This window comes from Pteropus medius, unplaced genomic scaffold (genome assembly GCF_902729225.1).
Source record: "Pteropus medius unplaced genomic scaffold, Ma_sr-lr_union100, whole genome shotgun sequence".
Lineage (NCBI taxonomy): Eukaryota > Metazoa > Chordata > Mammalia > Chiroptera > Pteropodidae > Pteropus > Pteropus medius.
Window position 1 is genome coordinate 7,582,955 of NW_024349796.1, and position 25,858 is coordinate 7,608,812.

The 25,858-nt window shown below is 52.0% G+C and overlaps 1 protein-coding gene across 4 annotated transcripts in view; it reads left to right on the top strand.

Annotated features, from left to right (window-relative positions):
- The first annotated feature begins 356 nt into the window (after nucleotides 1–356).
- The window catches only part of SUSD4 (sushi domain containing 4), a 102,836-nt gene continuing 77,334 nt past the window's right edge, over nucleotides 357–25,858 (top strand). For all 4 annotated transcript variants that reach the window (XM_039883326.1, XM_039883327.1, XM_039883328.1 and 1 more), the window contains exons 1-2: nucleotides 357–564; nucleotides 1,144–1,332. In XM_039883326.1, coding sequence (XP_039739260.1) covers nucleotides 1,179–1,332 — 154 coding nt within the window. In that variant the 5' untranslated portion in view covers nucleotides 357–564; nucleotides 1,144–1,178. The remainder of the gene's footprint in view (nucleotides 565–1,143; nucleotides 1,333–25,858) is intronic.

The window sequence follows — 25,858 nt, forward strand, 5'->3', positions numbered from 1 at the left end:
GGCCGCAGCGGGCACCCGGGCTCGCGCGCAGCCCAGGCGGGGACAGCGGTCCAGCGCCGGGGAGGTGGCGACCCGGCCCCGGGCGTGTGGCGGAGTGGCCGCCCGCGCCCCGCGCCCCGACAGGTGCAGGCGCGCGCGCTTCCTATTGGTCGCGGCGGCGGCGGCGGGACCCCTCCCACTGCGGCCCGCGCGGGTCCCCTTCCGCCGCCGCCGCCGCCGCCGCGACCGCTCAGTCGGCCGAGGCTCGTGCCCGTGCGCGTCCCCGCGCCGCGCGCCGCCGCCAGCTCGCGAGCGCAGGTGGCGGGCGCGCGGGCGCCTGCGCGGGGGCGCGCGGCCGGGCTGCGGTCCTCCCCCACCACCCCGCACCCCGCCGCTCCGGGAGCCTGAGGAGGAAGGGTGCGGGCGGGGGAGCCGGGGCCGGGCGCCGCCGCCGCCGCCGCCGCCGAGGCTTCTGTCTCCCTGGCTCGCGCAGCGGCGGCAGCAGAGGTCGCGCACAGATGCGGGTGAGACCGGCAGGGGGAGGAGGCGGAGGAGGGAAGGAAGCTGCATGCATGAGACCCACAGGTAAGACCCAGAGCCCCGGAAGGGGCTTTGCATCCCGGGGAGGCGTGCGCAGGCCCAGGAGGGGGACTTGGTGCCTGGTTCTGCGCCCCCGGGGAGGAATTTTTTTTTGACAGCGCAGAGCAATTTCATTGGGGAACGGGCAGTAGGATCCATCCCCACGCTGGGGAAAATCAGAGAAGTATCTGGGGGGATCCGGCGCCACATCGTGAGATTACTAAGAGAGACCTTTCTAGGCCCGGGGAAAAGTGTTTTTCCAGCTCGGAGACGCTGGGAGGCTTTAGACTTTACTGTCACGGTCACAGCCGCTGGATCCCGGGGACCGGCGCAAAGCCAATATGTGCTACCCCCTCCTCCATCCCTCCCACACGCGCAGCATCCCGCGGCGGCTGTTACTCGGTGTACACGCGCTGGGGGGAAGCTGGGGGATCTCGCTGTGGGAAAGGGGCGGGGGCCGCGTGGGGGAGGACCAGGGATGAAACCGGGGAAGCCGGGGCTCCCGGTCCCGGGGCTGAGGAGGGGGAGCGTCGCCCCCGGAACCCCGGCAGCCTGGGGTATTGTCGTGTTCGCTCGCGGTTGCAGACTCTTGCACGCCGGATGCCCTCTGTGGATGAAAGATGTATTATGGAATGAACCCGAGCCATGGAGATGGATTTCTAGAGCAGCAGCAGCAGCAGCAACAGCAGCAGCCTCAGTCCCCCCAGAGACTCTTGGCCGTGATCCTGTGGTTTCAGCTGGCGCTGTGCTTCGGTCCTGCACAGCTCACGGGAGGTGAGTGACCCTGCTGAGACCAGGAGGGCCCAAGAAGGCAGAAACAGGGAGCCTGGTTGGCAGGACAGCCCGGCCACTCCCCCGTACATCCAGACTTCTGGGGGGTACCTGACAGCTAACGAGCCCCTGGGTCCCAGCCTAAGACTACCTTCTTCCACACCCCTGGAGTTCCCAGGAAATCGCTGTGTGGAGCCCGCTTAGCTTCACACACCCACCTCCTGTCTGGAGCTCCCACCGGGCACAACCTGGCTTCTCTGAAGGAAAAACAATGAGCCTGGCCCATATTCTCACTTTGGGGGGGAGAGAAAGAGAGAGAGAGAGAGAGAGAGAGGAGAGAGGTGGCCTGTTTGTGGGTTACCTGTGTTTGTGACCTCTGACCCCTTATTTATACCCTCAGCAGACAGACAGGTCAGGTTTCAGTTACTTGAACCACCTTTGTGGATGGGAAGGATTTGAAGGCCTGGCGGGACTGACTGCAGGACAGGCTTATTAGAAAGTTAACTTTCTCTTTCCTTGGAAGGTGGTGGTGTGTTCCCTCATGTCTGTGCATGTGGGCGCGGAGAGGTTTTCTTTCAGATGTGTTTTTAGAGGATTGTTTGGCTTCTCCAGGTCTGATTTACAGGGAGGAGTAAAATCAAGTGCTTTTCTATGAAGTTTATTAGCCGAAATAAAAGTGGTAGCCTCGGTGGCCATCGGTGGCTCACCTGTAACAAGTTCGGTTCTGCGGGGGAGGGCTGTCCTTGGCTTGTGGTCGAGGAGGACAGATGGACTGCCCGTCTGAGTTTCGGAGCCCGCTCATCGCTGTCCGTCATCGCCGTCCATTCCAGATTTTCTGAGAGCTTGCTAACACGTTCGTAGAAGGACACGTTCGTAGAAGCTACTGCTGATATAGAAACCAATTATAATTGGAGGAAAAACAGGTATTGATTAATATATATAAACCATTTTAGTGTGTGAAAATATTGCTGTTTCAGAGAAATCCAAGGTGAAGATGAAAAAAGAAAAACTGAACAATAATTAGCAATGTGGGGGAGGGGAATAACAAGTTGGGCTTTAACACAGAGTAATCAATAACTCAGGCCTTCCGCTTAGAGGTCTGAACGACGCCCTGAGTGTCCAGGAGCTTTCTGTGATGTCCCTGTCTGTCAGAATTAGTGAGAAAACACTCGCTTTAGGTGGGGACTCATTTTTTGTTTTTTTTTTTTGTTTTTTGTTTTGACAAGGGGTAACTTTTTTGGTTCTCTTATTTTATAGAAATGTCTCTGAGGCAGGTTTCCTCTTCATAGAGGACCAGGTCAAACAGGATGGCAAGGAAATACCTGTGTGGCCGCCAGGGCTCTGCTCACAGCCCCTGTCCAGCCCGGACATTGGCTCTGCCTGGCGGGCGAGGGGAGCGGGTGGGCGGGGCAGCACGAGCGGGCCTGCGTCATCTCCTTCCTCCTGCTCTTCTCTGCCCGCAGTTCTAGCTCTCATTCCCGCAGACCCGGCGCACGTGATTTTCCATCCTCTCGGCCCGTTTCTCCCATCTAGACAATAGATTCATCAGGGTTCATCTATGGATGTTTCCAGTGTTATTACCGGAAGTGCGAGGTCTGAACACAGCTCGGATTTGAAGGCCGTGCTCTTGGTTCGGCCATTGGCTCAAAGATCTCAGAGCTCGGTGTACGGCGTGGCCCCTTCGGTCTCATGTCAGTCACCCATCCGCTGTATGACACGTCTTTTATGCCTCTCTTCCGAGGGGAGAAGTTATCAAGCAACACGGTGGAGAGCCTTGAATAAGAAGCTGGGAGTAAGGATGGCCTGTCACCACCCAGTTGCAGAGAGCTCCCCTTCTAGGTGTTCGCATGCTACAGGGAGGCTAGCCATCGGCTTTGTTTCATCTCGGACTCCTTCAGGTTGAGAGTGTGATTTCTGGAAGAACATTGATCATTTCAGAATCCCTCTAGGAATAAACAGTTTGAGGGGAGAAGGGTGGTGGGGGATGTTTTATGGAGCTCACTATGCGGAGGTGTCTTCCTTAGAGAAGAAACCCACGCAGAGGCTCCGGGATGACGATAAAAGGAAATTCGCCTTCGTTTTAGACCTGCGCTTCTAAAATCTGAACGTGCATAGAGCCACCTGGGCTCTTGCTAAAGACAGATTCTGCTTCTCTTGGTCTGGGGTGGCGCCGGAGGGTCTGTGTTTCCAACCAGCTCACGGGCGATGCCCTTGCTGCTGGTCCGAGGACCACACTTCATTCGCGATGCGGTAGGCTGAGGCATTCCTGAAGATGAGTCCACTTGACTCCAGACTTTCCGCCATTACTCTCAGTTATCCAAATGCAGATGGCCTATGAGGGAGCAGGTCCCCCCTCGTAGCTAATCTTCAGGTGATACACGGAGCTGAAAATCAGCCTTCGGCGAGCGCTTTCTTTTATTTTATCCACAAAAGGTGTATATTTAATAGACATTGTTCTGAAATGTGGATTTTCATTTTTGATTGCTTTCAGGGGAAAAGGAACATCACAATAGCGAGATATAATAGTCTCAGCTGGGAGAAAAAAAGCTCGTGCCCGATACAAGTGTTACAGAAAAAGCCCGAACCAGAGAGAAATTGAGAAAATGATCAGATGAAGCAAAGGGGGAAAAAGAACTCTATCAAAAACGAAATGCTTTGTCCCGGAAAGCCAGAGAATCCGCTCAATTCTTTAAGCCCCAGGAGAGCTTTATGAGCCCGAATTGGCCTTGGGTGACTTTTGGGCGGCTCTTTCCAGATTGTCTTTTGTAAATTAGGAAAAGGGGCCCTCATGTGGGGCCACTGAGACCAAACACCCCGAGAGGACTAACGATAGGTTTATAGGCCGACACAGGTGCCCGCTACCCCCAGAATCTGCATGGCTGCTTCTCCCTCCCTCCATCCCAGTGTGTGTCACCAGAGGTGGTGTTCGGGGGCCTTTGAGGGCTGCCTGGAGCGGTCCACCTAGGAGCAGAATAAGAGAGCTAAGGGTTTGCTCTAGAAATCGGTCCCCGAAGGTGAGCTCATTCACACGTCCCTCTATTATGAGGAACGCAGGCCAGGCTCTGCTTCTTGATAGCTTTGGGGTCCTGAAGACTCCAGTTTTCTCATCCGGAAAATTAGGACGATGCTGCTTAATTTATGGGCCGGACACGAGGGGCGGCATCATGTTGCCGCTCCAGAAATGGAGACGTAGTAGTGAGGGTGGGCGGAGTCAATGCTGGGACCTTCCGGGCCTTTGCTTCATTCATTTAATGCACGTCGAGTGCCTGTCCCCACCCTGTACCAAGCACTGTTGTACACAATGTCCTTTTTACCTAGAAGAACCCTCCCTTGCTATTTTTTTGCCCAATGGTCAAACTTCTGTTCAAGACCCAATTTCCAATGCCCTAATCGCTGTCATATTTCCCTAGTCACTGACTCCCCCCCTGCCCTAGCGTCACCTCATTCTAGTGTTGTCTCCCCCAAGGGACCGTAAGCCCACTGAGGGCCAGAACCTCGACTTTATTTATTTTTGTGTCCTGGGCACCCAGCACAGCATCTGACACATAGAGATGCTCGATGTCGGTTGACAGCAAGAAAAACGATTCCCAAATTCCTACCACATCATTTAGAAGATAATTACCATGGTTGGTGGCAAAAGTGCAAGAATTTCATGGAAGCTGAGGGCACTTTCCATTTGGCGGTGGTCTAGGAGGCTGGAAGAAAAATCTAGAAAGGCTCTAGAGAAGAGGTAGCACCTCAAGGATGGGGTCCGAGGGAGGGGATGGTTGGAGCACCTCAGAAAGTTGAACTTCTTTTTAAAGAAATTTATTTTTACTTTTCAGTTACGGTTGACATACGATGTTATATTAGTTTTAGGTGTACAACGTAGTGATTAGACATTTCTATACCTTACGAAGAGATCCGCCTGGCACTGTGCGTAGTGATCACCATATTATTGACTGTTCCTGCACTGTACTTTACAGCCCTGTGACTATTCTTATAACTGGCAGTTTGCACATCTTAATCCCTTTCACCTTTTTTACCATCCCTCCAACCCCCGCCACCACCGCCCCGCCCCCCACTGCATCTGGCAACCATCAGTTTGCTCTCTGCATCTGTGAGTTTGTTTCTGTTTTGTTTATTCGTTTATTTTGTTTGTTTGTTTGTTTTTAAATTCTACATTTAAGCGAAATCATATGGTATTTGTCTTTTCCTGTCTGACTTATTCCACTCAGCGTAATGCCCTCTAGGCCCATCAGAAAGGTTAACTTTGAAGTGAGAACAGAGACGATGGTTTATGAGATCTGAGAGTTGCTTACTCTTCTGTCCAGGAAGGTGTGTTTGATGATTTGAGCCTAAGATGCTAAGTTCTAGGGAAAAACTTGGCCCAATATTTCCTCTTTCTTTAAGAAAAAGATCGCCGTACTACTCTAAGACAGAAGAAATTATCCACTCGAGAAGAAAAACAAATAGAAATAATTGAGTTGCTCACAAACCGGAATTAAAAGTGCATTTTAAAACAGCTTCTTAATTGAGAGGATCGTAATCGCTTTATTAATCTTGAACAAGGTAAAACTGGAAACATCAAAGAAGTAGAAATAATCCTTGACGTTAGTTGGAAATGACAATAAACTTGGGAGCGGAGGCCCGTCCGGCCCCTGGAGGGCAGGGCTTGTGGGCGGACACCAGTGTGAAGCTACAAAGCAGATGCCTGGGCTCCAGGCATGGATTTTTATTCTTGGAAGTGAGAGGAAGTGCAGAGCTCGGCGAACCTGATCAATGACCATTTCATTGCTATCCCAATAAATTGAACTTTTCAAGAGAGAGGATGAGTAAGGTGGGTTTTTTTTTGTTTTTGTTTTATGAAGGTTCGACCTGGCTGTCTCACATTTCTGCTTGAAATCGGTGACTTTCATCTCCTGGAATTACCAGTGTGGGAGCAGAGCTATACAACGAGGGTCACTCCTGTGCTTTTTCTCAGTGTAATGAAATCCAAAAAGACCTTATTTCTTTGGTCTGATTGCATTTATCGCAGATATATATGATTGAATTGAGTGAGCCAGTAAGGGAAGTTCTTTTGAGAAAAATGAAATCCAGCCTTACAGTGGGTTCTACAAAATCTGTGTGCACACAAGGCTGTTCCTGACCTAGCGGCTTTCCAAATTGGGGTTCTCAGTATGCGATAGAATCTGTAGGATTTCCCTAAACACTTAACCTCAGAAGACTCTGATTCTCTCCAGGCGAGAAACAACAGGATCTGCCCGTCATGTGGAAATTTGATAGGTTTAGAGGCTTAATCCTGTGAGAGGCTCTGATTGTCCTATTAGACTGCGTCTGTTTAACTCGGGAGTCTCGGTGTTAGAATCTAATCCGAGGATACATTTTGACTGTTTCTTTTGGGGGATGCACATCTGCAAATTGAAGTGATAGTATGACAGCACATCCTCAATGGCTGATTGGGGCCACCTCTATGTTTAAATCGTACTTACACAAAACGGGGAAATAACGTTTAGAAACCCTCGCGGTTCTTCTGGGAAGGGCTTGCCCAGATTTTTGCCTTTGGAAATGGGGCACCTGGCTTTTCTCTGTCATCGTTCTGTTCATCCCATTGTTCTGTAGGTGGGAGGTGCTCATTTTCTTGTCATAATGACCTAGTGGATATGTTTTAGTTCTTCAGGCGAAGAGCTGGAGAGGTGTAGGGTCCAGTTTCCCTTGCTACGGTCTCTAACTGCCTAAGTGATGGCGACCTAATCACTGCCTCAGTTTTATTATCGTTATCTATGAAACGGGAATAATACTTGCACCCTCTGCCTCCCATGGTGCCTGTGAGAATCAAGTGCATTAATAGGGGAAAGTGTAAGTGTTTGAGGTCTCAACATCATCAGCCACAAACCAGCGATGAATGCCTGCTGCTTTCACTGTGCCGGGGTCACCAAGAGCTCCCTTTGTCCTGAAGGGATGTAGCATGACAAACACATGGCAATACCCAGTGTCACAGGCCAAGATGGGTGTGTGCTATTGAAAGCATTTGGTGGCCGCTGAGCCTTGGTCTCAGTAGTCCCATAGAATCCCCTGTCATGACACGGTGCCGTAGGTCCCAAAGTGGAGATTTATCTCAGAGGCTGTAGAGATGGGGGCGGAGCAGGGGAAGGCTCCCCCAAGATGAAATTTGAGCTAAATCTTAAGCAATAAAATAATTTTCAAGGCAGAGAGGTGTTGAGAGGGGCTTCCCCGCACCTCCCCTCCCGCCACGGCCTCAGAGAGAGGATAACATAAGCAGAGGCTCAGAATGAGAGAGAACATGTCCCGAACACAAGGACTAGCTCTGGGCAGCCTTAGTGCAGGGCAAAGAGATTGAGGAAGAGGCTGGACAGGCAGATGGGACCTACACGGCCGCTAACGACAAGGCTGAGGAATTTGAATGTTACACTCTAGTCAGCCGGGAGCCTACAAAATATGTCTTCAGGGGCACGGCAGGATCGGACAAGAATTTTTTTTTAGCAATATGGAAGATGGAGAAGAGATAGACCCTCGTGCATTAAACACTTATTGTGCATCTACCAGCACCTAGGTGGAAGGTGCAGTGGGCACAAAACAAAGCCCTGCCCTGGGGGCCAGTTAGGAAACTGACGCGTTGGTCCTGGAGGAGCATGATGGGGCTTTCACTAGCGAGGAATCAATGCGTGCAACAGACATAAAGAGACCGGGCAGCTGGCTGGACGTGGGGATGGAGCGAGGGCTGCTAGTAGGGACCTGGCAATGGTCATCTGGAGGGAGGCTAATGAGTTCATTTTGGATGAGGACACTTGCTCTGCCTGAGGGACATCCATTTGGGCCCCATCTGTCCATTAGGCTGTTGAACACTTGCTTTGGTACTCAGGAGAGAGGTTAGAGCTGGAGACGTAGATTTCTGTGTCATCTACATGGGGAGGGTGGGAAGGACTGGGCTTTCGCAGGAGGACGGTGTAGAATGAGCCAAGAAGAAGGTCTGAGGACCAAGCTCAGGAAACGTCACATTTAAATGTCAAGAGGAGACTCCAGTAACAGGGAGGAGGAGCTTGCTGATGATCCATGTCGGTTACAATAAAACTAACGACAACAACAACAACAGAACTTGATCTTGGCTATTGATTACCCAGTTCGATTCCAGGACAAGACATTCATCCTTATGTTATTATTAGGATGATGTTTAAGCACTTTGAGTTCCGGATGCTCATACCAGCTGGACCAAAAGGAGAGCAGGGTCGGGAGGGAGGAAGGCTGTGGATGGGTGGCGGAGGATCTGCATGGCCACGTTTGAAGCCCAGTTGCAGAGGAGTCAGCCTATTTCCCATCCTTCGTTGGGAGGACAGGGCTAACCAGAGAACAGGGCCACTAGGTGGCCACGAACAGCTCGGGGGTGTGTTCCTCCTGGGGATGTTGAGCAGAGGGGACCATGTGGGTGAGTGCAGTGATGGTGGCCGGGGGACTTCCTGCTGTCGCCCCTTCTTCTGCATCCCTGGGGGCGCCGGGGCTTTTTACGGGCTCAGTGCTTCCTGGGCATGCCCTTCCTTCCCGCATCCGCTGGCAGCCCTGTCATCTTCTTGGCCTGTCAGTTAATCTTCAAAGGTGTGATTGTTAGAGAGTGATCCCTCTGTCACCCCCCATACACACACCCCGTGACCAGCTCTGTCACCTAGCAGCAACTCACTTACCCTCTCTACGCTTTGCTTTCTTCATCTGGAAATAGGGGTGATAAGGCTGCTCCTTTATACTTCCCAGGGGGCGGGGTGTGCAGGTGTGGAGGAGGCAGGATCAGAAGACAGGTGTTTCATAACTACAAAACAGTTGCGATTGCCCACGTGGAAGGACACCTCTCTGCACTGCGCCTGGGGCTGTTTTTGCCTTTCGCTCGCCCAGGTCTGCAGGGAGGGGCCGGGGCTGCTCCGCACGTGGGTCCTGACCCCTGCGAAAGCTCATTTTGTGTGGCCGTGTCAGGCAGCTGCAGGAGCTCTTTTGCTGCAAAATGGGACGTGCCGATCTGTGCTCTATTCCTGCGGCTGGCGTGATCAGTGAATGGCCATGTCTGGAGATGGAGAAGGTCCTTGTGCCATTGAGAGCGACTTCTCAATAGCTGTGGGCCCATGCCTAGTCGGCCCCTTTTGTGGGCTCGCAGAAGCCTCGGGGAAAAGAGATTGAACATGTGAGGCAGGCTGGCGATTCATCACAGGTGCTTCAGAGGTTCGTGGGGGAGGCCGGTGCTCCTTGTGTCCCTGTCTGCCTCCCCATCATCCTGAGTGGCGTTTCTGCTGCTGGAAGCATCTGGGCACAGCGGGCCAGCGTCTGCAGGCTCAGGTGGGACAGTGGGATGAACTGGGAGCTGCATTTAGATCTAGAGAATCGCTGAGTGCTTCCTCCGTGTCGAATGCCTCCTCTCACCTCCAGCTGTCGGCTGGCTGTCTCTAATGCTTGAGAATCCCATTATAGCTCTGCAGGTGGGATGCTGCTTTTGGGTGTCTGTGGGCTGGAGAGCTTGGGATTCCTAGTCCTTAGCGGGAATGCCTGGAAATCCTCTCTCTCCGTCTTCCAGCCTCAGAGCCCTTCAGGAAAGCAGCCCGCCGGCCGAGAAAACCTCACCGCAGCCCCTTCCTGGCCCCCGACCGTCCTCAGCCCTTTGCCACACATGGGCTCCTGGAATTCCAGAGTCTGATCTGGGGAGGGAGTCCTTAAAATAAAACCCCATCAACGGGCTTTGAATTAATCTAAAAGGGTCTCGCATGGTTTCGTGAGGTAGCTGGGCATTTATTCCCCAGAGAGGGGCTTTGCTGAAAGTCGCCTCTGCCGTTCCATTTACATGGTAATCAGCGTGCAGAGCTTCTGCCCTCTGTCATCTCCAGATGAAGGAAGACCTCGTTCTTGGGAGGCCCCCTAAACACACGGAGGGTCTGAAAACAGGAGTGATCCTGCCCCGTCTCTGCAGCAGTCACCTTTGCGCCTTGGGCGAATTGCAGCCGCGCTCAAGGGCAGATTCGGGTGAGTCCCTCGTCGCCGCTGCTGTTCAAACTGTTCTTTCTCAGCTTCTTCCTTGCAGTGCGGTTACCAGGGGCTTTAATCGAAAGCAGAGCTGGTGGCTGGTCTCTACCGCCGCTCTGCTACGTGAGCCGTGTTCATTGCACCTCCGACTTGGCATGCCCTCTAGTACCTGCTGTGTTGATGTCACTGCCACACTGAGTCACGTTCCCGGCGATGTAGCAGAAGCTCACTTCCTCGGACATGCGAGAGATTGTACCAAGCTCGTTTCTCCCCGCACCCTCGATTTCCTTTCAACTCCGACTGTTCCTGAAGAAAGACAGACACACACGGTCGTGGTCCTGGAGGTGAAGAGCAAGATGGCCACGTGTTCATTACGAGTTCCAGAAGGCAGATGCCGCACTCAGGATGGCCCTGTGACCTGGAGAAACGGTGCGGGGGGGAGGGGGCAAAATTCAAGTTCAGTCTGCTGACCGCGTTCGTGTGCTCTGCCCTGTGCGCTGGTCCCTTCGGCTGGCCTTCCCTCGGCGGCTCCTGGGAGCTGGGTTCCCTTACGTCACCCCCTTTCTGCCTTCACAGGGCCTTTTTGTCTTTAAGAGACAGCTTGCATCTCACTTCTACTCCTCCCGTGAGCTCGTGGATGGCTCCTGCCTTCTCTAGCTCTGAGAATTCTCAGAATATGAGAAGCATGGACCGTTGGGCTGGGGAGGACCGTGGACATGGTCTGGTCCAGGGGGGTTGACACGAAACCCTTGGCTCCCCCACGGGGCCCGCCTGGACAGAGTGGGGACTGAGGGGACATGGCTGAGCATGCCACCCCAGGCCCCTACCTGCCTTCGCTGAGTGCTCACCTGCTTTCTGTGCTGAGCCTCATCTCTCAACCTATGAAAGCACCATACCCAGTCCAACCCTGTCGTTCTGATGAGGAGGGACACAGGAGGTCTCAGTCACCCATGTGACACTTTAAGGTGCTCACCAAGAACAAGAGTCTAGAGATAGACCCCCTGGGATCAAATCCAGCTCTACTGCTTGGTGGCTTTACATGCGGGGCCAACTACTTAATCTGTCTCGGCCTCGGCTTCTTCGCCTGTAGAATGGGCATGATAAGAGCCGTGCCACAGACTGTCGTGAGGATCAAATAGGTTCGCTCGTGGGAGGCACACAGAACAGAGCCTGGCATGTCGTGGGATTTGAGTAAGTGTTGACCGTCAGTGTCCTCATTGTCTTCATTATTGTTATTTGTTCTGTTTTTCTTGTAGAAGCTCCTGGAAGCTAGGGTCCACAGCTGATTTGTCTTTTTTTTTTTCACTTGGCCATGCTGTGTGTGTTCTTAGATACTCGGGGTTACTGAGAGAGTACCCTGACGTCAGACGCACCTCGTCAGGGTGGGCACCAGGCTGTCCCTGGGTGAGCTCTCAAAGCGCAGCCAGCCTTAGCTACTCCCAGACCCAGATCCCTTGTCCCTTCCTTGGTGAGCGACAGCACCAGGAGGGTCTGAGTGTTTCACTTTGACCTGAAGAGACTCAAACGTGGCTTTGAGCTCTGAGGGTGAGAAGCGAGGACGTCTTTCAGCCTCTTATCTTCCATCATCTGCTGTTATGTTTACTCAGCAGGAATTGGTTAGGCGCTTGCTAGGTGCAAGGACTGTGTCAAGTAGGTGATTAGAAACAGGAGTCCGATATATCCCCAGCCCTCAAGGAGCTTGAGTTTATGTGCTGATATGCGATCGATCCGCTCAGGCTGCCATAACAAAATCCCACAGACTGGGGGCCTTAAACAACAGAGATTTATGCGCTCACAGTTCTGGAGGCCGGAAGTCCAAGATCAAGGGGCCAGCGGGGTTGGTGTCGAGTGACAGCTCTCCTCCTGGCTTGCAGGTGGCTGTCCACTAGCTGCGTCCTCACCTGGCCTCTCCTTGCCGTGTGTGCGTGGAGGGGGCGGGAGGAAGGGGAGGGAGCACTCTGGTGTTTCTTCCCGTAAGGGCATAAGTCATATGGGCTTAGGACCTCACCTTTAGGATTTCATCGAAACTGAATTACCTCCTTATAGGCCCTGTGTCCAAATATAGTCACATTGGGGTTTAGGGATTCAACGTGTCATATGGGGGGCGGGGAGGGTGGGCACAATTCAGTCCTTAAAAGATACTAAGGATAAATGTTCATTCTGATGAATATTTGAGGACCCAGAGCTCTTGTCCTAGCCAGGGGAGATCAGGGAAGGCTTCCAGGAGGCAGTGATAGTAGAGCTGAGTTCTGAAGGAGGAGTGGCAATTAGGTGAAGAAGGGGAGGAAGAAGCAATATGAACAAACGTGTAGCCACATGAACTTGCCTGCGTCTGGGGGTGAGGTGGGGGCGTGGGGAGTTTACAAGCTGTTTACTTACCTATTCATGCATGTCATTAAGTCATTCACCAAACATTTCCTGAGGTTTGGTCTACACAGACTAATATTAAGACACTGATGGCAGGGTCCAGAGATGATCTGGAAGCTCAAATTTGTAGAGTTTCCCAAATTACAAGGCCATCATGTTTGCTCTAACCTAATCAACCTACTGCTAGACACTCCCATTATTCAATTATAGCTACTGGCCACTAAAAAATCAATTGCAAGCAGCTCTGCAGGCCACCCAGTGGGCCCACCCCTGGTTTAGGTCAGGTAAATATTGAATTATTACGTGGAGTTACCCTGAGGAGAAGTGACTGGTTAATATCTACTGTAATAGGAGGCTATCTCCAATCGTGTTTTTAGGTCATTTTGGATCTTTCTTTTATGGCGCAATGTCTTCTCTCCTAGTCAAAACATTTCCTTTGTTCCTCTTTTTCTTCTTCTGATACTTTAAGTTGAAACAAATGGAGCGTCTGAGTGATTTGTGGGTCCGGGTTTGGTTGAGGTGCCATTCTTCGGGGCCTGTGTTATGAGACCTGTGGCCCTTTTCATTACAGAAGGGGCCTCGACGGAGAAGGCGGTGGCCAGGCCGACTGGGGTCTGCCTGCCCTGGCTCCCCAACTCTGCTTCTCACATCCTGGGCGTTCTCAGCCCTGTGCCGTGGGCCACCCCACCCACACCCCAGAACACGCGTGAAGACTTGTGTAGGCACTTCTCTGCCGAGCGTCTGTAGCTTTCAACAGGTTCTCAGATGGGTTCATTACCCAAAAAAGAATTTTTTTAAAAAAAATCACAGGCACAGAACCGACTGCTTGGAGTGAGTCTGTGGTTAACCTACTGACAGATCCTGCAGAGAAGGAAGCCATTTTCAAGGGCTGGTGAAATTACTTTTCCGACTTTCTGTTTCCTTTCTCTTGAAGTCTGGGACTTGGACACCGATGGACCGGGGTTCAAGGTGTTCTGGGGGAAAGCAGGGCTGAAGAAGAAAAGCAGGGCGTCCGACAGAGTCATCTGGACCCACGGCCGTCAGAGAGCTGCCCCTTCAATTTAACCCTTCACCCTCCCTGTGCAATTAAAAAAGAACTCTGCTATTAAGTGGGTTCTCTATAAATATTAGAAGAATAAATAGATACAGAAGCAGTAGGAAGATCTTTGGTTCAATAAACATTTATCGAGCCTTTACCGTGTGTAAGGCACGGGGCCTGACAGGGCGGGAGAGTCGGAAGGAGACAGGCAGGACCCCAAATCCTGTGCTGGTACCGAAAACCATGTGTGGAAGGCATCCATCTGTATTTCTTCCCCCTGAAAATGTAGGCGGAATGTGAAATATTCCAATCAACAGGCGAAAGTGACGCTTTTGTCTCATGTATCCCAATAATTCCCCACGTTGTTATGACATATTGGGCATTACAGACTTTATAACTGTGATTATGCTACTCTTTTTAGTGTTATAAGATGATGGTTTAGTGGCACTTGAAAAAAAGTTTTTCGTTTGTTTGTTTTTTGTTTGTTTTTTTTTTGCCGGAATGACTATTAGGAACATAATAAATGCCCCCGGTGATGAGATCGCTGGGCTACCCAGTCTGAGCTTTGGGTGAGTGGAGTTAGAGCTGGAGGGTCCCCGAGGCTGTCTTCATTACCCGTGTAGAAACGAGGCCCCGGGAGGACCCGTTTCACAGCCGGCCAGGGCCAGGGCTGGACCCGGGATGCCGTCTCCCTAGTGGGGCTTTTCCATAATCTCGTTTGCCATCCTTCAGACAACTGGAGATTGTGGCAATAGGACCCACCTTTTGGGGGTTATTTGGATTAAATGAGATCATGCACGGGAAAGCCCTTAAAACAGGCCTGGCCCAGGACTCGAGCTCCACGAATGCCGGCCCTCATTGCTTCTTATTCCTTCCCTCCTGTGAATCTCGTTCTCCACAAATTCATTTACTCGTTCTCGAATGGGTTCTTTTCCCTTCCGTGTCTTGCGTAATGTACTTCATGTGCTTATGAGCTGCTAAGCACTTCTTATAATTTCCCTCAGAACATGTATAGTTGTAGGGGACGTGCAGGTAAACCTTGCAATTTTGGGGGTAGCATTTAAATATGCTGTTGTTTTCAGTCTTCATCTCCCTGGGAAGGTCACCCTGTGTCCCCTCACCCACCCCAACCACGTCTCTTCATCTTTCCTCTGCCGTGGCTGGGCTGGGGCTCCCTAGTCCCCTGAGGCTTAGCCGAGAGCCCCTGGCAGTGGGCTGGCCCAAGGCCAGTTGGCAGGTTGCTTTCCGATGACATCCAGAATGCTGTTGACAGCTCTGCTTCCGTTTCCGGCAGCATGCTGGGCGATATTACTTCCAGAGAATGTAAGTGCGAACTCTTCACCGTTTTGTGTGGTAGTGGGTGGCTGGGAGCCCATCGGTGCAGGAAGGCTGTGTGGTGTGACTCATTTTCCCTGAGCTCAGACTGCAGCGCGGGAGCAGGCAGAGGAGGGACCCTGCCCTTGGTGCTGAGAACGTCACACTCGTGAGCGTAGACCGTGAGGTCTTACTACGCCTTATTACGGTGGAATCAGCAAAGCCAACACAGAAGCAGTGGTCCCATGAAGCAATTAATGATTTGTGTGAGAATGTTAATTCAACGCAACATGCTAAAGGAAAGTAGATAATTGATATTTGTCACGCTTAAGACCTTGTAACTAAGAACCGAAAATTGGAAAACTTTTCTTTTAAAAGTCTGCATTAGCAAGGATACCCAGCCCAGTAGGGTGGAGGTCAGGTCTTCGTATGCCTTAAAATGCTCATCTCAGCTAAGACATCACAGTTTTATAAAGTAGTGGCTTAGATTATTTATCTCACTTATGCGTTCAAGTTAGAATTACTAAGTACTCACTCTGTGAAGGGCAGTATCGCAGGTTGTGTAGAGTGATCTCTAAGGTGGGACTTCTGGCCTTGCGGGTTGAGACACATTTAGGTGGGAAATGATTCTGTCCCCTGTGATTGTAACAGAAGGAAGTACGTGTCGAGGGCATAATCCGAACATCGCAGGGTCCAGTGGTGGGAAAGATGGCTTCCGGTTGGCTTGACGAAGGCAGCATTTGTAACAGAGGACTCCTCTGAGGTAGGCCTGGAAAGCGTGTACAATTTCAACAGGAGGAAATGGAGAACCGAGAATTTTAGAACAAAGAGCATGAGCATGGGCATTGCCGTGGGCGAGGATAAGCTGTGTTCATGTCAGGTCTGGACTCACTTTGACCTGAACTGAGAGCGTGTTTTGGACACATTCAGGCTGGAAATGTAGTAATGATGATGATGAAGAGGATGGCTACTGTTTATCAATTACTTGCTTCATGCCAGACATTTCTAACTGCTTTATATATATTAACTCACTTAACCCTGTAAATGAGGTACTGTTCATCCTCATTTTGAGGCAAGTACAGCACAGCAGAGAGGCTGACCGAAGGGCAGGCCCCAGGTCCCGGATTAGGAAATGGCGGGGCTGGCAGGTCTCAATCCAAGCCATCGGCCCTGGCCCTGGTGTCTCCACCGCCCCTTGCCTCCCTGCCTCCAGGCCAGGGGGCACTCAGCCACGAGAGCCTCAGGTGCCAGACTGAGGAGGAGTTTGTCCGCTGCCCTGTCTGCTTGTCCTTTGAAGACCCCTTTCCCCCAGGACAGTGTGAACCCCAGCCCAAAGGTGGTTAAACCCAAAACCTCAAGAGAGAGGAAATCGTAACTAGGAAACATGATTTCCGAATCTCCTAAAAACTGTTTTCTTCCTAAGAACTTGTCCGGAGGCCATCGGTGAGCCTCCGGAAGGGAGCAACGAGTGTGAGGGGCGTGGTTCTCAGCGGGGGTGGTTATGCCCCTCGGGGGGCATTTAGGGATGTCTGGAGACACTTTTAGTTGTCAGGGCTGGAAAAGGGTGGAGTGCGTGTGCTGTGGCCTCTTGAAAGTAGTGGCCCAGAATGCAGCCGGCTGTCTTACTGTGCCCAGGGCGGCCTCCACGATGGAGAAGGATCAGCCCCAAATGTCCATGGGCCAGGATGGGAAGTCTGTGTTGGGGTTTAGTCTGGGCGTGGTGAGGAGGCCGGGGTGGGTGTGCTGGAGGGGGATGTGGGGCAGGTAACCAGGAGGAGCTGTTTCAGGTGAGGGGTGCTAAGGGCCCAGGTGAGGTACTGGCAGCAGGAATGGGAGGAGAGAGAAAGCCGAGAAGACGTTTCAAAGGATGAATTCAAGAGAACGGAGGAGAAGAAAGATCAATGAAGAATGTGCAGCCGGAGGTTCCTGGTGTGGGTGTCAGGGAGAAGGCTGGAATCATTAGCCGTAATGGAGATGTCAGGAAGAAAAGCTTATTTTAGAAAGATGATGAGTTTGGTCTTAAGATATTTAAATTTTGACATGCAGGTGGAATTGCCCAGCAGGCATTTGAGAATGAGGTTGGAAAGAGAGAAGTTGGGGTTATAAGTGCGGATTTAGAAGTCACCTCCTGGGAAGCAGTAATTACAATCAGGTTCAGTATTGAGAAGGCGGAGGGGTGGTGCCCGAGGGCCGGGAGAGGGGAGAGGACGGAGACCCGGGTCCGAAACCCAGCTTCATCTCTTAACAAACGCGTGATCTTGAACGCGTCCTTGAACCTTCTGTGACTCAGTTTCCTCACAGGGGACCAAGAGAATGTTCAGAGAGATGGATGGGGAGCTGGGAAAATGTAGTGTCGCCCTACTCAGGGACGAAAGGGTTTAGGGAGGGGGCGGCCAGCAGCGGGAAGCTGCAGCGGTGGACGGGGGGTGGGGCGAGAATCAAAAGCAGACCCTGTGCGAAGAGCCCACCAGTGACTCTGGGGACAGCACTTTCCCGGTTGGTTTGTAGCTGCTCCCCCAATCTAAGTTGCCTTCGCTGGTCTTACCACAATACCCAGTTATTTATTTTTTTACAGCGCATAACAGAAGCTGTGACTATGTGCACTTAATAGGGAATTACTGGTATTAATCTCCGCCCCGCCCTTGAATAAGAGCGATATTATCGACGAGAGGGAAAGAAAAGATGAATAGACGAGAAGTTGTGAATGAAGGGAGAGAGTCGGCAGAGAGAAAGGCATGAGTATTTCTGCAGAATTCGTTTTTTCTCCCAACCCCCAAACTCCTAGCCTGGAACAGAAGAAATAGTGCCAAATGTTCCAAACTCAGGAAAACTGTCCAGACGGACTCAGGGAAGCAATCTGCCTGCCTTCCTCCCGAACGGAAAGATGGGCCTGCTTTGTTTCAGGGCCTCGGGGAGGACGGTGTGCCCAGCCTCCGATGGGAAGTGTGCTTCCTGATTCAACGAGGGCCATGGGATCTGGGGCGCCTGAAGCGTTATTGGCCGTGAGGTTTTTTGATGTCGAAATTTGACTCATGGAGCCCATCAGATAAGGAACATGGACATTCCGGGGGAGGCTTTCCTCAGCCACGAGCAGTTCTCAAGCAATTCCGTCCGTGTATGAAGTGTAGACTGGCTCTTCCCTCTCTTACAGAGAAGCAGGCCGATTTCCTTCTCAAGAAGGGAAGGTCCAGCAGTGTGCAATGCCAGCCCAGCCTTGCTGTGTTAACGCCGGACAAGGGGGGTACTTGGACCCTCACGAAATCTGTTTTTAGTGGTATGAGCCCCTCACCTGAGAAGCTGGATCCCATGTCCACTTCTAACCCGGCAATGACACCCCTACCTGGCAGTGACACTTGTACCCGCCCGGATCTGCTTATCTCATACCCCACGTATGTCGAACACATAAAATCCGGCCATCTCTCTGAAATATTGTAAGAATGATCTTTGCCCTTCAACGCTGAAACCTGCAAATGCGTCTTCCTCCATTGATTGGGTGGTCGGTCTCTCCATATGTACTCATAAGGTAGACATAGTTCTTGAGGCTACGCACACAGTTCCAAAAAGCTGTAACTCACATCCCATTTGAACTCTTCTTGGGAGTCTGGCTGTTTAGTGGAAAGCTCAGGTTTTCTTGATGTGTAGTGTGCTCATACATTTAGTTTTTATTTTCTGAAGATGAGGCTTAGAGGTGGTTAAACAGTTCTACCTGTTGCCTTGGAGTTGGGCTGTGTTCTCGTTCTTTCTGTTGATGGAAATAAAGATGGAGGGTCAGGGACAATAAGTGTCGGGGACACCCACTGTGGTTCCCATAGAGATCACACGGGGACTCCAGGGAGTAGAAAACCATAGCTACTTTTAATCTTTTCCTCTTATTAAAAAAGATATATACATACACATATGTGTGTATGTATTCATTACTGACTTTTTAAAAAGTTGGATAAACAAAACGAAAATGAATGTCACACTCTCCTTTTGTTAAAGATGCGATCTATGTCTCTTTTCTACTTGTATACATTTTCCCCCCAAAAGGTGCTATATACATTATTTTGTGACCTGCTTCCGTCACTCAACAGTAAGTCGTGATATCTTTGATACTCTTTCAAGAGTTAATCTGTGTAACATCACTTGAACTCGCTGTGCGGCGTTCCATTTTATGTACATCTTGTAATTTATTTAACCATTGTGCTGCCCATACAATGATAGGCAAAAAACAGAGGCAATTTGTCCAGTGGGGGAAACAGTTTGAGAATTACCAAAACAAATGTATAATGCAAGCTGTAATACGTGCCATTAGGAAAATGGGTTGGTATTGAAAGCGCTTATCTATGTGGGGGGTGGATCTAGCTTAGTCTAGATTGGGGATCTAACTTAGTCTAGATTGAGGGAGTGTCCGAGAAGGCTCGCCTGGGGAAGTGAGCTTTGAGCAGAGCGCGGAAGGGTTTAACTAGGTGAAGATCGAGGGAGAGGGTTTTCCCATCTGAGGGAACAAACAGCCCGTGCAAAGACACTGTGTCAGGGATAGCACAGAATGTTCGAGAACTTGATAGAAGGCCAGTACGGCTGGAGTGAAGAGAGCTTTTTATCTTTATTGGTCATTCGTGTTTTGTGTTTGGAGTTGTTGGTTCGTGTTCTTTGTCGCTTTTTCTGTTTTTTGTCCCTTCTTCATTTGTAAAAACTTTTCATCTATTTACCTTTCACGTAGACTACAATGGTCGTTCTTGTAATTTCCATTTAAATTCATTTATGATTATTCTATTCACTTTTTTTTTCTCAATGGTTTCTGCCATTAGGTGATATGCTTAGAAAGTTCTTCGCCAACCCAAGATTATTTAAATATGCACCTATCGTTTTCATATTTTATTTGTTATAGTGTAACTTTTCGTCAACCTGTAAATTCTTTTCTGCGTCTTGGGAGAAGCGGGATGTAGTATATCATCATCTAAATGGCGAGCCAGTTGTACGAACATTGTTTCCCGAGAGTTCGTTTTCCACCGTTTTGAAATGTCACCCCCACAATATACTAACGTTGTTTAGACCTTCGGGTCTGCTTCCGGACCGTCTGTTACATCCCATCGATTTGATGTCACTTTCTACGCCATCCCCACACAATCTTCATTCCTTGTCTCTTTTAAAATCTGATAGAGTATATCCCTACTCATTCTTCTTCTTTTTCAAAATGTTCTTACCTAGTCCCAGGGAATTATTCTTTCGGATACAGTTCTAGAATCATTTTGTTAATTTTGGAGATTAATTTGGGGGCAAGTGACATCTATTCCATACTAGTGTTCTCTGAGAAATGGCAAACCTCTCGGTTATTTTCAATCGCCTTTTGGGTTATTAGGTAGAACATTTCTAAACACAATGCCAGCCTTGAGGATATTGCTGTTTCATCTAGAAAACATCATGGACCTAGAGAACATGACTGCAGTGAAAACTAGGCCAAGGACAGGACATTGAGGACCCTCATCTGGTTTCTCCATCCTGGGGAAACTCATTTATACTGGGCACCCATCCGATGCTTTGCATGTTACCTCATTTACTCTTCACATGACCAGCAAATTAGTGATCATTAGCTCTGCTTTACACTGAGTCCGAGACCCTGAGAAGTGACAGAATTTGGCCAAGACAGGGAAGGGTAGTGATGGGCTAGCAGGAGGCAGGCGTTGTGTGCTGGCAGATGGTTGACATGGGATTGAACGCAGGCCTCTGTGAACACAAAGGCCCGCCTCTTTCTACGAGACACAGATATTTGCTCCCCTCCTTCAGGCTGAGAGTGGCCCCTCACTGGTCATAACTGGGTGGGGCGTTGGGAGCGCCGGACATGGGTCTGGATGCACACGCGGTTGTCATCATCTTTGAGACGAGGTGGCGGAATGTTGGTTGTCTCTCCATTTGTGTATTTAAAACAAGATCTGGGCCTGTGAATCCTTGGGTGCCCGTCAGTGGATCCGGGGACCACTCGCAGGCACTCCCACGTTGGGTGCTCTGCGTGGGGAGCCTGATGGAGCTGCCCCTTCGGCTTCCCACGCAGCTGTCACAGCTGGAAGGTGGCTCTAGGCGGGTGGGTGGCGGGACCTTCTCCAGGCTCTACTGGTGGCAGCTGTCCTGCCTCGTGGGGAGCCTGGGCTGGCAAGATGCAGGCGCAGCTCTGCCATTCTTATGCTGTCCGCCGTGCTCTGAGGGAGGCTGCTGGTCCCGTGATCCAGCTCGCTGATTGCATCAGAGCCCGTGGCCTGCCAAGTGCCCGGACAGGCATCTGGCTGTGCGTTTTTGGCTCCTGTGACATAGTGGGGGACAGGTGGAGTGACGAATGCCCCAGAGACATGCGTACCAGGCAGGCCCAGTGCTGCCACAGTTCTGGTCCATACCTTTGGGTGTTATTAATTTACCACAACAACACTTCTGTATAGAACACCGTTGCAAGATCTGCCTCCAGATGAGGACTGCGTGGTCAAACCTGTCTATTTTAGCCATCAAAGTTGCTTTTCTTCCCTCCCTTGGAGCAGCTCTCCCTGATGTGTAAATCACATTAAAGCACAATGTGCAACACACGTGGGAGGTTAGGTGTATGAGGTCAAGTATATCTTTTTCTAGAAGTCAGTTTTGTCTGGGCGCTTATTGTCTTTTTGAAACAATGGAATTTAAGGAATGTTCCTACAGGGAGTTTGAAGCTTTGGACATACTCTCTCCCGCAGCAGGCCAGTGTGCCCTGGCCTCTCTCTCTCCCTACCCGCCTGACCAGCTCACAGGATGGGGAGGGCCCATGTTCCACCCTCTGTGGGGAAGAGGCCATGCTCTTCAGCCCTGACCTTTTGGCTGGAACCTCGTAGACCCTGCTCCCCAGCGGTCAAAGCGGGGTGAGTATCACAGCCTTTGAACAGAGGCCCACTTTGTATTAGCAAGATTTAAAGGACTAGGCGTTGATGGGCCCTTCCTCACCTTTGAAGGTGGCATGTCTGCTCTCAAAGCCTTCTCTGCACAGGATGCTTCTCCTGCCTCTTCTCTAACATGGGGTGACTGTGGGGTTTAGTCCCAGCTGCAGCACGGTCTACTCACGCAGCTCCACACCCCACGTGGAGGCCTCACGGGGTCAGGCCGTTCCTTTGTGTCCGCTGAGACGACCATGTCTTCCTGCCACCCCTTCGGAAGGACTTGTGAGCCTGTGACTCTTCCAAGCTTCCAGGTGGCGGGGCTGAGTGGATGAGAGCTGAGCTGGCTTGGGCGAAGGCATGGTGGGCATGCACGCGGCTCCCCCTGGGTCTCAGACAAACGGGGTGGTTAACCTCTTGCCACTGTTCATTTTTTCTCGGGGTACTGGGCCTCGTACTAAAGTCCGTGCCACAAGCCAGAACTCTCTTCCAGACTTGACTCTATGTGGTCGTCTTCAGGGAATGCGATTCCAGCAAGACGATCACGAGGCTCTATTATTACCAGTAATTCTTAGCCTGGTTGAGTAGAATAAGACAGCTTTCAGGAGATGAAGGATTTCTGGGTCATTGCTCGTTCATAGGAGACCTGGGGTTCAGAGCTCACTCCCTTCGACTTAGCAAGTTGGTGTCTGCGTCTCTCAGGACTTAGTGTTGGGTTCATACAGGCGTGCTTCAGAGTGGGATTACACTGTGAAGGCAGAGTGGTGTGAAGGCAGAGTGTGAAGGCAGAGTGGTGTGAAGGCAGAGTGGTGTGAAGGCAGAGTGGTGTGAAGGCAGAACAGTGTGAAGGCAGAGTGGTGGAGCAAGGTGTGAAGGCAGAGTGGTGCGCAGGCCTTGGGACCCAGTGCTTCCTGTGGGCCTTTAGGGGTACAGCCCACAAGGCTTGCTAAGTCAGTGGTGTCCCAGTGCATCAGAGATCCCGGGGCGATTTCCACAGATCCCCTGGCCTCGCCCCCAGAGACTCAGAGAAGGTAGACCTGGGTGGAGCTTGGACATTTAGGAATTTAACAGCCACCCTGAGAGTCTGATGGGTAACTAGACCCTGCTCTGGTGACCCCCTCAGTCCCACGGCAGATCTGAGAGGACTTGACATTCCGGAGGGACGGTGGCTGCAGCCTGGCCGGCGGGAGACACTCCAGAGCTTCAGGGGATGGGAGCTGGCACGGTGGAGCATACGGGGTCACCGCGTCCCACCCCCCAAGGCCCATCTGGGCTCCTTCTCAGCAGACAAACAGACCCAGTGTCTCGCCTCTCAAATAAAAACCCTTCCTCGATCCCGGAGATGACAGTCCGTTTTGAGTCTCTGTCCTCACTCCCAGCTCCTTCTTCAACCCACTGCAATATGGTTCCCACCCCGCCACGCCGCCGAAATTATGCCGGTCAAGGTCACTGCCAGAAGACACGTGAACACCGCGTCCGGACACACGGCGGAGTGTTGTCCGTTCTCGTCCTTCTCAAGCGCTCTGCAGCTCTCCGTGACTCTCTCTCGAAACGCCCTGCTCCCTAGCGGTAGACTGCGGGGACTTCACTCTGCTCTGTCCCCGGGGTCCGTCCGGTTCTCGTCCCCTCTCGCGCCCCGTGGTGTGCCGCCTACGCTTCTCTACCCCCGGGACTCGAAGCGCGGCTGGGACTGAATGTGTGTGTCCCACGCAGAGTGTTTTCCTGGACCTGAGGAGGATATGCAGCCGCCGGCCGCACATTTCTAGGGAGTTGTCCCCCATGCGCCTAGCTTGTCTGCCCCCAAGGTTCCCATCTCACGAGCGGTGTTGTCACCTTGTCCTCCACATCAGAGGCTTGGATCACCCTGGGTGTCCAATCCAGTCTGCCTGGCAGTTCTCCACCATAGCTGCCTGGAGCATCACCCCCCTCCCTGTCTCCGCTGCCCTCGTTCCAGATCTGGACCACTGGAGAAGCTTCCTGGTGGGTCGCCTGCCTCCAGCATCGCTCCTTCCCGTCCACGTTCCCCGCTGCAGACAGACCCGTGGCTGCGAACCCATCTCTGCTTGTCCCCTTCACTGCTTTGCCTCGCTGCGGGTGGAGTGTGAGCTCTGAAGCGTGCAGTCCGCACCTGCCTCTCTGTCCTGCTCGTTTTTTTTTTGTTTTTTTTGTTTTTGCTCTTCTCTCTCTTTTCCAGCCGTACTAATTGCTGAAGGTTCTCTAGATGCTCTGGGCAGCCCCCCGGATCTGTTTACAGAGCCAAGGACCCAGGTGTTCCTCTGAGCACGGTGGCTCCCAGCCTTTACCCCCCTGGAGCCATTTTATTATTCTCAGCCCACTGACTCTGTTCCGAAAGAGACGGGCTACCTGCCTCAAGCCGTAGTTAACTCGTTTCCCCCATCGTAGACTAAAGATGCGCCCACATGTCGATATCAGCGTGTTCACCATGAGCCGAGTCTTTTCCCCACGCTGTGTTTTCAGTCAGACAAGGGAACCTGAATTTTCACATGAGCCTGTGCAGGTTTGTCCTGGATAAATGTACTATTTCCATTCACCCTTTTAAAGAAATGAAAAGTAGTTCAAGCAATTCCTCAGAGTCCAGGGACCCGGGGTGGAACAAATCTTGTCCTGCTTGAGAAAGAGGCCTCGCCCAGAGGGTTGGGCGGCCTGGGTGGGGGCTGGGGTGGGGGGTACAGCTCTGAGGGGCTCCCGGGGTCTTGCTTAAGGGATTCGGTATGCTGAAAACAACAGCCTTGCCCCTTGAGCAGGAAAGCGAGCCTGAGTGATGACTCTGTAAACTGATCATGTAGCAGGTAACCACACAGCTGACGCCGGGGAGGAGGGGAGCAGCTCCTAGGCGCAGGCAGGTGGCTTCCTCCAGTGTCTTGCAGTGGCAATGGAGCGTCCGCTGTTGACCCACAGTTGTGGCAAGCGCTTCCATTTCCTGCCACCCCCGTTTTCAGGAGTTCGTTCCTGGGATCTCTCTATTTGTCCCTCGCACCTCGAGCTAGATTTAGACAGTCAAGGTTTCATCCACGCGGCACAGTCCGTGGGGCGGCTCTACGTCGTGTCGTCTGTACCTGCGTACGTTCTTCTAATATTTACTGAGCGCCGAGGGGCCTCTGGTGACTTAGAGGCAGCCTGTCCTCACAGTGTGCAGTCTGGAGGGGAGATGGACAGTGAGCAGTAGCGACGCAGTGTGAAGACGTCGTCTAGGAAAGCGCGCTGGACGCGTTGGCGGGGAGCGGGGCCGGCAGCGGGGAGACCGGTTGGAAGGCGGGTGGCGGTGCTTTCCTACCACACTGCCCCCACATTCCGGGCTCCTCAGGGGGTGTTTCTGGGCCATGCAAGGTGGGCTGGAGTCGCGAGCTGAGGGCACAGTGAATCCCACCTTCCTCGACACCCTGCGAACACCTCCGGTGTGCCAGATGCTATGCCAGGCGTTGGGGGGATAGAACTGGCGTTCGATTTGGAGTCACAGGCGCTGGGGCTCAAACCCGCAGGAAACGTGAGCGGAGTGGATTTGGCCAAGGCCTCGCAGATGCTTATGGGCTTGCAGATACACGTGGGCTTCTGCTATGGGGGCGCGGAACAAAGGCCGTGTCCAGCTCTGAAAGCCGAGGCTCGAGGCGAACAAGGTGGCTGGAGAGGCGGCGTGGAGTGCCGGGCGGCAGTCGGGGTGGTGTCCACCCCTTGTGCCAGGAGCGCGTGTCCAGGGACAATCACTGGGCTGGGAACATGGCGGGAGATGGGCACTGTGAGGCACTTCTGGAATCGTCCCCACCCTTCTCAATGCCTCTGCAGCCGGAGGGAGCTATAGAGGATGCGGCATCCAGCGTAGGGCCACTGAGCCACGGGAGGAAATTCTAACCCCTGGTCCTTTTTCCTTGTGGCCTGAAGGAGATGCTTGTCTTTGGAGGCCTCCATCTTCCCGTGATTACTGCCAATC